The sequence below is a fragment of the Coregonus lavaretus genome, assembly GCF_964263955.1.
Source record: "Coregonus lavaretus genome assembly, contig: HAP1_SCAFFOLD_156, whole genome shotgun sequence".
Lineage (NCBI taxonomy): Eukaryota > Metazoa > Chordata > Actinopteri > Salmoniformes > Salmonidae > Coregonus > Coregonus lavaretus.
Window position 1 is genome coordinate 520,170 of NW_028164304.1, and position 13,913 is coordinate 534,082.

The following is a 13,913-nucleotide window of genomic DNA, read 5'->3' on the forward strand; positions in this document are numbered from 1 at the left end:
GAAAGATAAATGACCAGACTCTTTATCTTAAAGGCCTATTTTCCTGGGGATTCGTGTGAGACGTCACACATATCCTTACAAATTCACTTTTTATTCCCTCCACGCTTAAAGGGGAAACTCAAGTTTGCACCCTTTTTTAAAAATGTAAAACAAATAAAAAAATCTCTCTTAACCTTTTCTTGTGAGTATGGGTCGGTTTTTGTTCCAGGGCATTCCAGTACACAGTGTCACATTTACATTCTAATGAGCCATCTTAGAATTGCTGAGAAAGCATGTCACCCATGGAAAATTCTATTTTTATGGTCATACCATCCTCTCAGGTCACATTCAACCAATGGGAGAATCTCAATTGGATACTCCTTGCATCCTCTATCCTCGCCTCCTCAAAACCCATTGGATGAGAAAGCCAGAGGTCCCCCCGCCCCCCCCCCCCCCCCCCCTCTGACTTTCTCCAATGGCGTTTGAGAAGGAGGCAGAGAAAGTGGTCTAGGAGTATGCAATTGAATCTCCCCTATGACTTTTCCCTGCTAGGCTGCAGCTGCACTGCTTCTTGGGCCCATACCCTTGATCATACATTACTACTAAGTTGTATAATTTAATACTATACACTTTTGCAACAGTTCCTGTAATGTCATGCTATGTAGACCTACACGTGAGAAAACAGCCTTATGTGTGATGCACCTAATTATCAAGGGTAGACAAAATGCTGAACATAATGTATAGCCTACTTCTTCCACACCAATAAGAATACATTGTTACACTGGATCAGTACATTTTGTATGAAATTCAATGCACAAAATGTTTTTAGTGTGTCGAAGGTAGCCATCAACCAGTAGTGGGCAGTGTTGCAAAGCTACGAAAACAAATGTCTGCAGTATTTTCTTCCTGCTTCGCAAATAAACTTCCGGTCACAACCTCCCCAGTTCTTTTCCGCCAGCCCAAGCCAACATGGTGGGTATTTGACAAAATTGAATACATCACAATCTGTTTCAATCCTTGTCTCTTATCAGTTCCAAACACGTCTACAAACATGTCAAATGTTAATTAAAATACGACACATTTTCACAAATATTTATTTGGGATTTGTTGCATTTTATTTACCAGTTTCTTGTGTCGTTTCTCTAGCTATGTTGTGAATGTAGCCAGCTAGCTTACCCGTAGCTAGCACAAGATCTTTCAATCTAGTCTGCTACACTGGTCTGCTAGCGAGCTGACCACTATCTATATAAACTAGCGGGCTAGTTGCATTTACGGGTCGTGTAGTAAGTAGTTCAGCTGTCTCTAGCGTCTGGTAAGAATGACTTGTTAGCTGGATATAGCTATGGTTGTTTAGCTAGTTATGTTATTAGCTAACTAGCTGCTTACCTAGCTATCTTGCCATCCATACCAGTGTAGTTAACTAAAGTTATTTTATATCTTCTGGTCAATCGTCTTGTGGTGGTCTGCTAGCCAGCCAGGAATTAATGTTGGTTGATGTAAAAGTTACTTGTCACTCAAGGAGTTCTAGCTAGCTATCTACGGTCAAGACGAAACAGTTGGCACTATGCATCTAGCTAGCTATGCATATTCTGTTTAATATTGTTCCAGGAGTTGTGCTTGCAGGGCTAGTTTGCATTAAGCTACCAGTTGTCAGTGGTTGAAACAATTCCAAGTGAACATGAAGAATTGCAGTGATGTTGTGTAGTAGTTACAGATATGTGAGTGAATGTTAGCAATTAAAGGTATTGTCTCAAGAAACTGGTGTGGTTCTGTCATTAATAAGCTGATGATCTTCCCAACAGGGACGAGTCAGGACAAAGACGGTGAAAAAGGCCGCCAGGGTCATCATTGAGAAGTACTACACCCGGCTGGGCAGTGACTTCCACGTCAACAAGAGGGTGTGTGAGGAGATAGCCATCATCCCCAGCAAGAAGCTGCGCAACAAGATCTCTGGGTGAGTGAATGCTCCGATACAAGCTTGTGTCACTTTCAGGCTTCAGACCACCAATGCCACTTTCACATGGTCATGCCGACCCAAATCATACTGTGCTCCCTCAGATATTTTCTAACACATTGTAGTTTCCAGCACGGTTCCAGCATCTGTGGCGTGTCTGTAACCAGGCCAGTGCAGTACAGCTAGGCTCAGTACTTTTAGAAGGGTGCAAGTCTGACCAAATGAAGGCTTACTATCTTGTGGCTTCAAGGAGCTTGTGTTGCAGGCTGCTTAGCTCCACGTCCAACAGCCTTGTCTTAAAACAGGGGCCTTTTTTGCTTTGGCTTACAGACAGAATAATGTAGAGAAAGGGTAGACCTACGTCTAGCAGCTGCTATTCTTGGTTCAGTTGGTTGGAGCTGGAGCATGACGCTGGCAATGTCAAGGTTGTGGATTCAGTTCCTGCATGGATATCTTATTCATAATATGATTGTGGTGAACTGCTTTGAAGAACTCTTTGTAATAGATGTGTTGTGTTCCTGTATGTTTGTGCACATCTGTTTTTCAGTTGTTTTAAGATGTTATAAGAACAGTGCTATTATTTGAAGGAATACTATTGGCTCAGTAGTTGAACACTTGTGCTCAGTTCATTCTCAATGATAGTTGACCTCTAGTCTCCATGTCGAAGTCAGAGATATTTGGCCTGACTGTAGACAAGTGGTGTTGCAATATTGGGCTTGTTGCACGTTTAATAATTGTCTGATCCCAATGTAGGTTATTTGCTTCCTGAGCCATCATGCAGAAATTGGCCTTTTTCTTGTTGCAAATATACAAGTAGGTAAAAGCCTTTCTGATTGAAGTCTTATTATGATTATCTGAGTGTTTGTGGCGTTGTTTTGTTTGTTTTTCTCAAATGAACCCAGCCTGCTTCTGGGGTGAGGTTGTCTTGGTAACGTGAGGCCCTGTGCCTCATTCATCATCTGCTTGAGAACTCTCCCTGTGCAGTAGGTGTAGGCCTAGTTGTTCTTGACCATAGTCCGTGATCTTTGCCACTTACCAATAAAAGGGATTGGAAAGAGACGCTCAAATTGTAGTGTCTGTTGGTGCGCGCTTGGGCTGTGTTTAGACAGGCAGCCCAATTCTGATCATTTTGCCACTAATTGGTCTTTTGACCAATCACATCAGATCGTTTCACGTCAGATATTTTTCAAAGCTGGTCTGATTGGTCAAAAGACCAATTGGTGGACAAAAAAAGATCAGAATTGGGCTGCCTGTCTAAACACAGCCTTAGCCTTTTCTCAGTGACTTGTATAGAACAGGGAAACAAACTAGTGGAGGGTCCCGTGTAGCTCAGTTGGTAGAGCATGGCGCTTGCAACGCCAGGGTTGTGGGTTCGATTCCCACGGGGGACCATGCACTCACTAACTGTAAGTCGCTCTGGTTAAGAGCGTCTGCTAAATGACTAAAATGTAAATGTATACAAATCCAGCTGTCTGTGACCCCAAGCAGCGGAGCTATGTGAGGCACTGTTGAAATCCCCCCTCTTTAGCTCAAGTCAGTTTATTGTCATAGAGTTAAAGAATAAAATGTCAGTTAACCGCTGCAAGGCCTCCCTGTCTAATCAAACATCATGAAACATGTTCAGGTTGTTTTACGGACTCGATCTTAGTTATGTCACTCGTCTGTCATGTCTCTCCTCTTAGAGAAGACCTCTAGAATGACACCATTTATTCCCCCGCAACCTTTTCCCTCTCACTCACTCATCCCCATGGTGCTGGCACATGAGGCAGCACCACTACTTCTCAAACTACTAGCACCCAAAATCAATGGTGGGGCAGTCTTACCTTAGCCGCCCACTGTGGGTGCAGGCTTTTGCTACAGCCAAGCAGTGACACACCTGCTTCTACCAATCGGAAACCTTGGTTGAAAACTATGATTAGGGGATTACTAGAATCAGGTTTCTTATTGTTTAGAAGGCCAGGATGTAAGAGAGCCCTAAATCCAAGCACTAGTTTACTGACCTCAGTCTACTCTATACTGCTCTGTTCTAAGTACCCATCTGTGTACACCCCCAAGGGCTTATCTCTGTCGTTGTTGCACACAACCGACTGCAAAATCACCAGGAAATCAGCTCAGTGATTTTTTTTCATGTAGGAAATCTTTTCCCAAGTATTCCCACGCATAAATAGAGGCATATGTGAGCCCAAATCGCACTGTATCGTCTGTGTAAAATACCCCTGTTGTGTTCTGTATTCTCCACTTATGTCCCATGTGTCCCTCAGGTATGTGACCCATCTGATGAAGCGTATCCAGAGGGGCCCTGTCAGAGGCATCTCCATCAAGCTGCAGGAGGAGGAGAGGGAGAGGAGGGACAACTACGTCCCAGAGGTCAGTGGGGTTCCTCAATCATTTACCTCTGAGCCATGCATTTAGAGAGTTGGGACGTTGAGGTTTCTGCATTATGATGCATTTACATGACACCACAACATTCAACGGCAGCCATGTTAGCCCCCGCTTTAATAAAATGACATGGGGGATGTTTAAACAATGCTATGGAACTGAATGTCTACAATTAGAACAGTTGGCCCAACTCTCTAAATACAGTGACTTTGGAAAGTACGTTACAGCCTTGTTCTAAAATGTATTTTAAAAATGTACATCCCTTAGCAATCTACAGACAATACCCCATAATGACAAAGCGAAAACAGGTTTTTAGGAATGTTTGCAAATGTATTAAAAATAAAAAACAGATACCTTATTTACGTATGTATTCAGACCCTTTGCTATGAGATTCAAATTGAGCTCAGGTGCATCCTGTTTCCATTGATCATCCTTTAGATGTTTCTACAACTTGATTGGAGTCCACCTGTGGTAAATTCAATTGATTGGACATGATTTGGAATGCACACACCTGTCTATATAAGGTCCCACAGTTGACAGTGCATGTCAGAGCAAAAACCAAGCCATGAGGTCGAAGGAATTGTCGGTAGAGCTCTGAGACAGCATTGTGTCGAGGCACAGATTTGGGGAAGGGTACCAAAAAATGTCTGCAGCATTCAAGGTCCACAGTGGCCTCCATCATTCTTAAATGGAAGTAGCTTGGAACCACCAAGACTCTTCCTAGAGCTGGCCGCCCGGCCAAACTGAGCAATCGGGGGAGAAGGGTCTTGGTCAGGGAAGTGACCAAGAACCTGATGGTCACTCTGACAGAGCTCTAGAGTTCCTCTGTGGAGATGGGAGAACCTTCCAGAAGGACAACCATCTCTGCAGCACTCCACCAATCAGGCCTTAATGGTAGAGTGGCCAGACGGAAGTCACTCTTCAGTAAAAGACACATGACAGCCCGCTTGGTGTTTTCCAAAAGGCACCTAAAGACTCTCAGACCATGAGAAACAAGATTCTCTGGTCTGATGAAATCAAGATTAAACTCTTTGGCCTGAATGCCAAGCTTCACGTCTCGAGGAAACCTGGTACCATCCCTATGGTGAAACCTGGCACCATCCCTATGGTGAAGCATGGTGGTGGCAGCATCATGCTGTGGGGATGCTTTTCAGCAGCAGGGACTGGGAGACTAGTCAAGATTGAGGCAAATATGAACGGAGCAAAGTACAGAGAGATCCTTGATGAAAACCTGCTCCAGAGCGCTCAGGTCCTCAGACTGGGGCGACGGTTCACCTTCCAACAGGACAACGACTCTAAGCACATAAATTAGTAAACATTTCTAAAAAACTGTTTTTGCTTTGTCATTATGGGGTATTGTGTGTAGATTGATGAGGGGAAAAAACTATTTAATAAATTTTAGAATAAGGCAGTAATGTAACAAAATGTGGAAAAAGTCAAGGGGTCTGAATACTTTACGAAGGCACTGTATATGTCTCAGGTTTACCTTGCAGTTTGGTCCTTCATCTTGCGTCAGATAACTTGAGAAATGTCCTTGCTGATTGTGATGATATCTATAAGGTTGTAATTTGGTGCATACCTGTATCGAAAGTGGCTGTGGCATGGTTGTTGCCAGGTCATTGATAATGCAGGAAGATAGAACTGACAGATTTTCCCTGTGTTTGTCGGGCTGTCTATCCCTCTCAAACCCTGTATCTTTCAGACACTCATCATACTCGGGTCTGTCTTGAGAACACTCACTACTGATAGGTTCCTATGAGATCCACTGTAAAGCTGATGGTCTTTGTTTGTGTCTGTAGGTGTCTGCTCTGGACCAGGAGATCATCGAGGTGGATCCCGACACCAAAGAGATGCTGAAGCTGCTGGTAAGATCTAAACCTCACTTCTCAGATATCACTGCCTACCTACAGTCTTAGTCTAAACGTGACGTTTTCTTGTTACAACATGCACGATTTTTCATACTGTACTTTTTAATCTCTATTGTATTGCTGTTTGTTTCTGTTACTCTTTGCCAGTGCTTGTGGATTGAGTACTCTGACCTCATCCGGCAACAATGTAGCCTATCTCACACTGGCCATTACTTAACAGAGCAGACCGTTTATACAACATATGTTTATTATGCCAAGCCCCCACCGTACGAGTTTGGAGCGATAGTGGCACAATTCACGTGTTGCAGATGATCTTTAATGATCTTTAGATTGGTTATGAAAACCAGGAGCTCATTAGTCGCACTGTGTGGCAGGGTCCATACTATTTACTGCAAGCTCGAATGCACGCATACACACACACACACACACTGGGCTGGTCATAGTGATTAGTGCAGTATTTGTCTGTCGTAGCTCTGTACTTTTCCTGCTGTGTGAACACCACTACAAGGGAGATTTCACAAGATCGTCTGTGGCCAATAGAAATGCACATTTAGATATGATAATTGTATCTGATGTCTATCAGATTTAGATATACTTTTTCACGCTGTAGTTTTGATGTAGTGAACTACTTTAAACACTTTCTCTGATAGTTAATTCTCTTATAGTTTATCTTATATTGCTCTGTATTACAGTAGCTTTACTGTAGCTCAACTTCTTCTGCTGTGAAGTAATTGGTAGCTTGGTAAACTACATTTTTACAGTAGCTTCCCCAACACTGAGTACAAGTAGAGCACTGGAAAGCTTTTCCGTCTTTGCTGGGCACAGTCAGTGTTACCTTCCTATGATGGACCTCAGAATGTCTGTATTTGGGGTGAATGTAATGCTCATTAGAGCTAGATGAGGAATTGTTTGACTAATTATTTCATTCTTTCCTCTGTTAGGACTTCGGCAGCCTGTCCAACCTGCAGGTCACCCAACCTACCGTTGGCATGAACTTCAAAACACCCAGGGGAGTGTAAACGCGTTTCATATATCTCTGTCAATAAAGAGAAGTTGAAAGGAAACACTGTGGCGTCTCTTCTGCGGGGTCACACTATGCAATATCTTAACAAGCGTTAACCGGCGATAGCAGACACTCGCATAGCGAATCTCCCGTGTGGCTCAGTTGGTAGAGCGTGGCACTTGCAATGCCAGGATTGTGGGTTCGATTCCCACGCGGGACCAGAACGCTCTGGATAAGTGTCTGCTAAATGACTAAAATATAAATAAAGCAGATGTTTTGGCGGTGTCGGAGGTAGAACTGCGTTGGAGCCGTCAAATCGGTGAGCAGCTGCTCTTGCAATCATTGTCACGAAGCCACACCTGCCCCACACTCGTTAGAAGTTCAGAACAAGAAAGTGTAAGTTATATAGCAATAATTGCGCTCAAATTGAAAAATGATGATTTTGAGCATCCTAAATAATCGAGGTGTAGATTATCGATGCTGCTAATAGTAATGTCTGCTTTAGGTATAATGCCAGGGGCTGCTGTGGATTTGACCACTCTAAAGCAGTTCCACTTCCCGACAATGCCAAACAACCGCTATGCGGATGTCGGCTAAAGGGGATGTGATTGAATAGAGCCCCAGGGTCAGGATGCAATCCGATTGTGGATAATTGCAGCTTTTATAGACTATTTCCGATTGAGCCGACCTATGCAGCGTTTACCGTGAACGTGGGTACATTAACTAAAAGCTGCAATGCCTATAACCCGTGATCGGATTGAATCCCGGGCTAAAACAATCGTACTACCAGACTCCATATCAACTCTGTAAGAGGATCCATCTCAATACTCTGAAGATCCATCTCAATATTGTCTAAGGGGGTTTTCACACTTGGTCCCTTTCAGACAATTTTTGTGAACTCCGCCGGTTCGCTTAATTTTTTGTCCAGTGTGAACACGCCAAAGGAACTCGGACCCCTCAAAAGAGCCCCCGAAGTGAACCGAACTGAGACCATCTCGAGAGGTTGTCTTGAATTCGGTTCGCTTGAATTTCTCAGTCCCAGTCCCTTGTTTAGGGCAATGTGAACACAAAGCTCCCCAGGTTCCCACCCGCTAGACTAATGCAACACTGTTTCCCCTGCCATAACCCCTCACACGCAGACATCTTTTGGTGCTGTTTTGGATATTGATTTGTGATTGGCCAAAATGTGTTTTTAGTTCAGATAATTGTTTTGCTATATTGATCTATAGGCTAAGAGAGCTTCATAAACTGATTATTTGAGTGTGGGGTTTGAATAGTGTGAGAAGACAACATTTGGTGAGAATCAGAACATAGGGTATAAAATCAATTCTAGTTCTTAAAGGTGCAGTAGCCTAGATTGGGTGTACAATTTTCAATTACAGCATTATTTAATCTGCAGTTATCCTTCTATTTATTGATGCCAATAATATTTACATGTTAATAGTATCTTCTGATTACAATTGTCGCATCTTTTAACTAAATGCAATCTATTAGCTTCCAAAAATGTGTGTATATATAGCTGTCCGATAACACGTTCTGATGGAATGACTCATCCTGCATATTGGTGTATTGAGTGAATGTTCCTTTCTAAACATAGCAATGTGAATGCAAAGAGGACTCTGACCTAAAAAAAAAAAAAAAGAGGGGAAGTGAACTGGCAAAAGAGTTGTCCTCATTCAAAGGCAAGGGCAGTGTGAATAGAGAACCGTTATTTTGCTATTCCCCCCCAGTAATTACACCTGAAGTTACTTTACAAGTAGCCAAATCCTATGTAACACTTATCAATGATGTACCTAGGCAAACATTACATATACTATGCTTTGTACCAGGGTGTTTTCTCTTTAACACACCTATGACCCAGAAGCCTCATTTATAACTGTTGCTAACATCCTGATCTTGTCCACATCGGATTGTACCCACATTTCCAGACATTTGTCTACAAAATGTATTAAAATGTATTTTATCCGTCCGCATTGTGAACAAATTTCCTGGTCCCTCCATGTATCCAAATTGACCGATTTTTCAAAATAAAATGTATTTTGAGACATATTGATGCCATAAGTCAACCGTGCCAACATTCAATGATTTAAGGCTGGTGTGACTTGTTTCACTGCCAAGATCCTTACACATTCGTAAAGATATCCAGACAAAGCGTGCCCGACTACCTTCGGAGGTGGTCAGGAAGCTCTGATCAATTATATGACAGTCTTTTAATCTTCTACACCGGTCTAAAAATGTGGGCACAATCCGAATGTGGACAAGATTAGAACACATTAGCACCAGATATACAGTGGGGGGAAAAAGTATTTAGTCAGCCACCAATTGCGCAAGTTCTCCCACTTAAAAAGATGAGGCCTGTAATTTTCATCATAGGTACACGTCAACTATGACAGACAATGATAAAAAAAATTCTCCAGAAAATCACATTGTAGGATTTTTAATGAATTTATTTGCAAATTATGGTGGAAAATAAGTATTTGGTCAATAACAAAAGTTTCTCAATACTTTGTTATACCCTTTGTTGACAATGACACAGGTCAAACGTTTTCTGTAAGTCTTCACAAGGTTTTCACACACTGTTGCTGGTATTTTGGCCCATTCCTCCATGCAGATCTCCTCTAGAGCAGTGATGTTTTGGGGCTGTCGCTGGGCAACACGGACTTTCAACTCCCTCCAAAGATTTTCTATGGGGTTGAGATCTGGAGACTGGCTAGACCACTCCAGGACCTTGAAATGCTTCTTACGAAGCCACTCCTTTGTTGCCCGGGCGGTGTGTTTGGGATCATTGTTATGCTGAAAGACCCAGCCACGTTTCATCTTCAATGCCCTTGCTGATGGAAGGAGGTTTTCACTCAAAATCTCACGATACATGGCCCCATTCATTCTTTCCTTTACACGGATCAGTCGTCCTGGTCCCTTTGCAGAAAAACAGCTCCAAAGCATGATGTTTCCACCCCCATGCTTCACAGTAGGTATGGTGTTATTTGGATGCAACTCAGCATTCTTTGTCCTCCAAACACGACGAGTTGAGTTTTTACCAAAAAGTTATATTTTGGTTTCATCTGACCATATGACATTCTCCCAATCCTCTTCTAGATCATCCAAATGCACTCTAGCAAACTTCAGACGGGCCTGGACATGTACTGGCTTAAGCAGGGGGACACGTCTGGCACTGCAGGATTTGAGTCCCTGGCGGCGTAGTGTGTTACTGATGGTAGGCTTTGTTACTTTGGTCCCAGCTCTCTGCAGGTCATTCACTAGGTCCCCCCCGTGTGGTTCTGGGATTTTTGCTCACCGTTCTTGTGATCATTTTGACCCCACGGGGTGAGATCTTGCGTGGAGCCCCAGATCGAGGGAGATTATCAGTGGTCTTGTATGTCTTCCATTTCCTAATAATTGCTCCCACAGTTGATTTCTTCAAACCAAGCTGCTTACCTATTGCAGATTCAGTCTTCCCAGCCTGGTGCAGGTCTACAATTTTGATTCTGGTGTCCTTTGACAGCTCTTTTGTCTTGGCCATAGTGGAGTTTGGAGTGTGACTGTTTGAGGTTGTGGACAGGTGTCTTTTATACTGATAACAAGTTCAAACAGGTGCCATTAATACAGCTAATGAGTGGAGGACAGAGGAGCCTCTTAAAGAAGAAGTTACAGGTCTGTGAGAGCCAGAAATCTTCCTTGTTTGTAGGTGACCAAATACTTATTTTACACCATCATTTGCAAATAAATTCATAAAAAAATCCTACAATGTGATTTTCTGGATTTTTTTTTCTAAATTTGTCTGTCATAGTTGACGTGTACCTATGATGAAAATTACAGGCCTCTCATCTTTTTAAATGGGAGAACTTGCACAATTGGTGGCTGACTAAATACTTTTTTCCCCCACTGTAAATGGGGATAGTGTGTCAAGTATGCCCCTTTTGGGACAAGTGCTAGTTACAACATTGAGGAAAGATTGAGATTTTGGCATGTGTTCTAGTTGGTATCCATTTCAGCAACTTGTAACGAATGATGTGCCTTCAGACTTATTCCACATTTTGTTACAGCCTGAATTCAAAATGAATTAAATCAATGTATTTTTCCTCACCCATCTACACACAATACCTCAATGACAAAGTGAAAACATGTTTTTAGAAATGTTTGCAAATTTATTGAAAATGAAATACAATTTACGTAAGTATTCACACCTCTTTGCTCTGACACTCTAAATTGAGCATCCAATTTCCTTTGATCATCCTTGAGATGTCACTACAACTTGGAGTCTCCTTTGGACTTGATTTAGAAAGAAACGCCTGTCTGTACAGTACAAGGTCCCACAGTTGACAGTGCATGTCAGAGCAGAAACTATACCATGAAGTCCAAGGAACTGTCCGTAGATCTGAGAGAATTGTGATGAGACATATTTGGGGAAGGGTATAAAACTATTTCTAGAGTGTTGAACGTTTCCAAGAACAGTGATCTACATCATTGGGAAATTGAAAAAAATATGGAACTACCCAGCCTTCCTAGAGCTGGCCTTCTAACCAAACTGAGCAACCAGGCAAGGATCTTTGTCAGGGAGGTGACCAAGAACCCAATGACAAAACTACAGCGTTCCTTGGCTGAGATGGGAGAACATGCCAGAAGGACAAGTCTTCACCAATCTGGGCTTTATGGGGGAGTGGCCAGACAAGCCACTCCTGAGAAAAAGGCACATGACCACACGCCTGGAGTTTGCAAAAAGGCACGTGAAAGACAGATGATAAGGCAAAAGACTGGTCTGAGATGATTTAACGCTTTGGCCTCAATTCAAAGAGCCATGTCTGGAGAAAACCAGGCACAGCTCCAGTGGCGTGTATTAATGGATGCCAAGGGAAGCCAGGCTTCCCAAAAAAATTGACCAATAAAAACAGATTTTATTTCGTAGCTCTGTTTCATAATTTGCCTTCAGTTCGCAAGAGGCTGAATGTATCACAGGAGGAAAGCATCAGAGCGCGCGAAACAGCGCCGTTCTGTCTCTCTAGGTGTAGGCCATCTATCTGATGCGGTCTGGTCCAAACAAGTATGACATTGTTGCCGCCCGTAACATTGAAGGCAAGCCAGCAAGGATCTGGCCTCCCGTGACAAAAACAGTATTTAAAAAATGACCCAATCAGCATTGAGCTCAACTGTGAATGGTCCTGGCGCCCCCCCCCCCCAAAAAAAGTGTCAAGGGAAGCCAGCTTGGATTTGGCATCAAATCCCATTGAGAGCATACATCATTGACAGAAAAACTTAAATTGTTGCATCTTGTGTTAGCCATGGATGGAGACAGGGATTTGTAAATTAGCCATGGATGGAGACAGGGATTTGGACTTGCGGTTTTACTTATTTCTCCGTACTGGCCAATGTTTATAACTGCGATTCTGATCCAACCATTAATTCAGAAATTGTTTTGCCTATGGCCTGAGAGGATGGAAGTTCAATATGTAGCTAGATGTAGAAGGCTAATGTTAACTAGCTAACATTGCCCATGAATGAAAGTTAGGCGAGCAAGCATTTTAGCCAGGTAGCCTACGACAACAAAAATAAGTGTGTATTATATGACAGTGATAGACCGAGGATGGCATTTTTCTACAAGTAGGGTGAGTCATGTTTTTCTACTTGCACGAACACAGAACCATCGACAGCCACATATTTAGCTTACGTTGATTGGACTAAATCGTTTTTGGCATCTTTTAGTTGTCACTGTTAGACTAAGCAGAGGTGCTGGAATGGTGTAGGCGGCTCCTGTTTTCTTTGCGACTTGCGGTAACTGTGGTCCGAAGATGTCAGAAACATTAACTTGCTTGACCATGCAACTGTCTGTTACTGTACATGCTTTGTGGACTTCACTGGACAGAGGTTGCTATCCGGTGTGATTAAACAAAGGTTAATCGAATTTATTCTGCCACTGTCTCGGCTTTTAGGCTTATGTATCACGGTCGCAAGGCATATGAACTAACAGGTTATATAGCAAATGCAATTATCACAACACATAGGTTGTTATATGGCTTTTTGGGGGGCGGGAAGGGGGGCTTGGCTTCCCCTTGATTCCACACACCGCTACTGCACAGCTCATCACCCGTCTAACACCATCCCTACCTTGAAGCATGGTGGTGGCAGCGTCATGCTAGGGGGAGGCTTTTCTGCAGCAGAGACTGGTACGGATGAAGGGAACAATGAATGAGCCAAATCCTTGATGTGAATGTACAAAAATATCTATAAACATATTTTCTAAGTCATTATGGGGTGGTTTGTAGACAGGTGAGAATCTATTTAACCTATTTTTAATTCAGGCTGTAACTAAATGTGGAATAAGGGGTAAGTACACTTTCTGAAGGCAATCATTGTTACCTCAAATTTCAGATCATCCCCAGCTGTTTCATGATGTAAGTAGCGTAACAATGAGTCATCACAAGCCACATTTTAAAAAACTAACCATCTTTAAATCCACTTAATTTCTAAGGTAATGTCACACAAGAGCAATGCACAAATTCATGGAAATAAATCAGACAAGATTGTAGTATAAGAGTAAGACCAGAAGCAACAAGTAATGCTTAAACACCTTTATTGTGCCCAATCTGAACATAATCCACATCAGTAAGTAGCAGCAAAGAGACCACAGTGAGGTAGACTTTCAAAACTCTAAAAAGCAGCTGGGCTAAGACAAGCTCAGCATGAGTAACTTGATGGGGGGAAAAAAAGACGCTAGTCTTTGGCACACAGCTCAATA

At 42.6% G+C, this 13,913-nt stretch overlaps 1 protein-coding gene across 1 annotated transcript; it reads left to right on the plus strand.

The window, feature by feature from the left end:
* Positions 1-910: 910 nt before the first annotated feature.
* Positions 911-7,244, plus strand: LOC311117226 (small ribosomal subunit protein eS17-like). The gene is made up of 5 exons (XM_084192203.1): positions 911-951; positions 1,782-1,933; positions 4,195-4,300; positions 6,112-6,177; positions 7,122-7,244. The coding sequence occupies exons 1-5, from the start codon at positions 949-951 to the stop codon at positions 7,197-7,199; spliced, it is 405 nt and encodes a 134-aa protein (XP_084048329.1). The 5' UTR covers positions 911-948; the 3' UTR covers positions 7,200-7,244.
* Positions 7,245-13,913: the final 6,669 nt, after the last annotated feature.

What these genes read in the sequence shown, in the direction of transcription:
- LOC311117226 (XM_084192203.1), top strand. An exon ending in CTGCGCAACAAGATCTCTGG is followed by an intron (nt 1,934 to 4,194) that starts GTGAGTGAATGC and finishes TGTGTCCCTCAG; the next exon opens with GTATGTGACCCATCTGATGA. An exon ending in GGGACAACTACGTCCCAGAG is followed by an intron (nt 4,301 to 6,111) that starts GTCAGTGGGGTT and finishes TTGTGTCTGTAG; the next exon opens with GTGTCTGCTCTGGACCAGGA.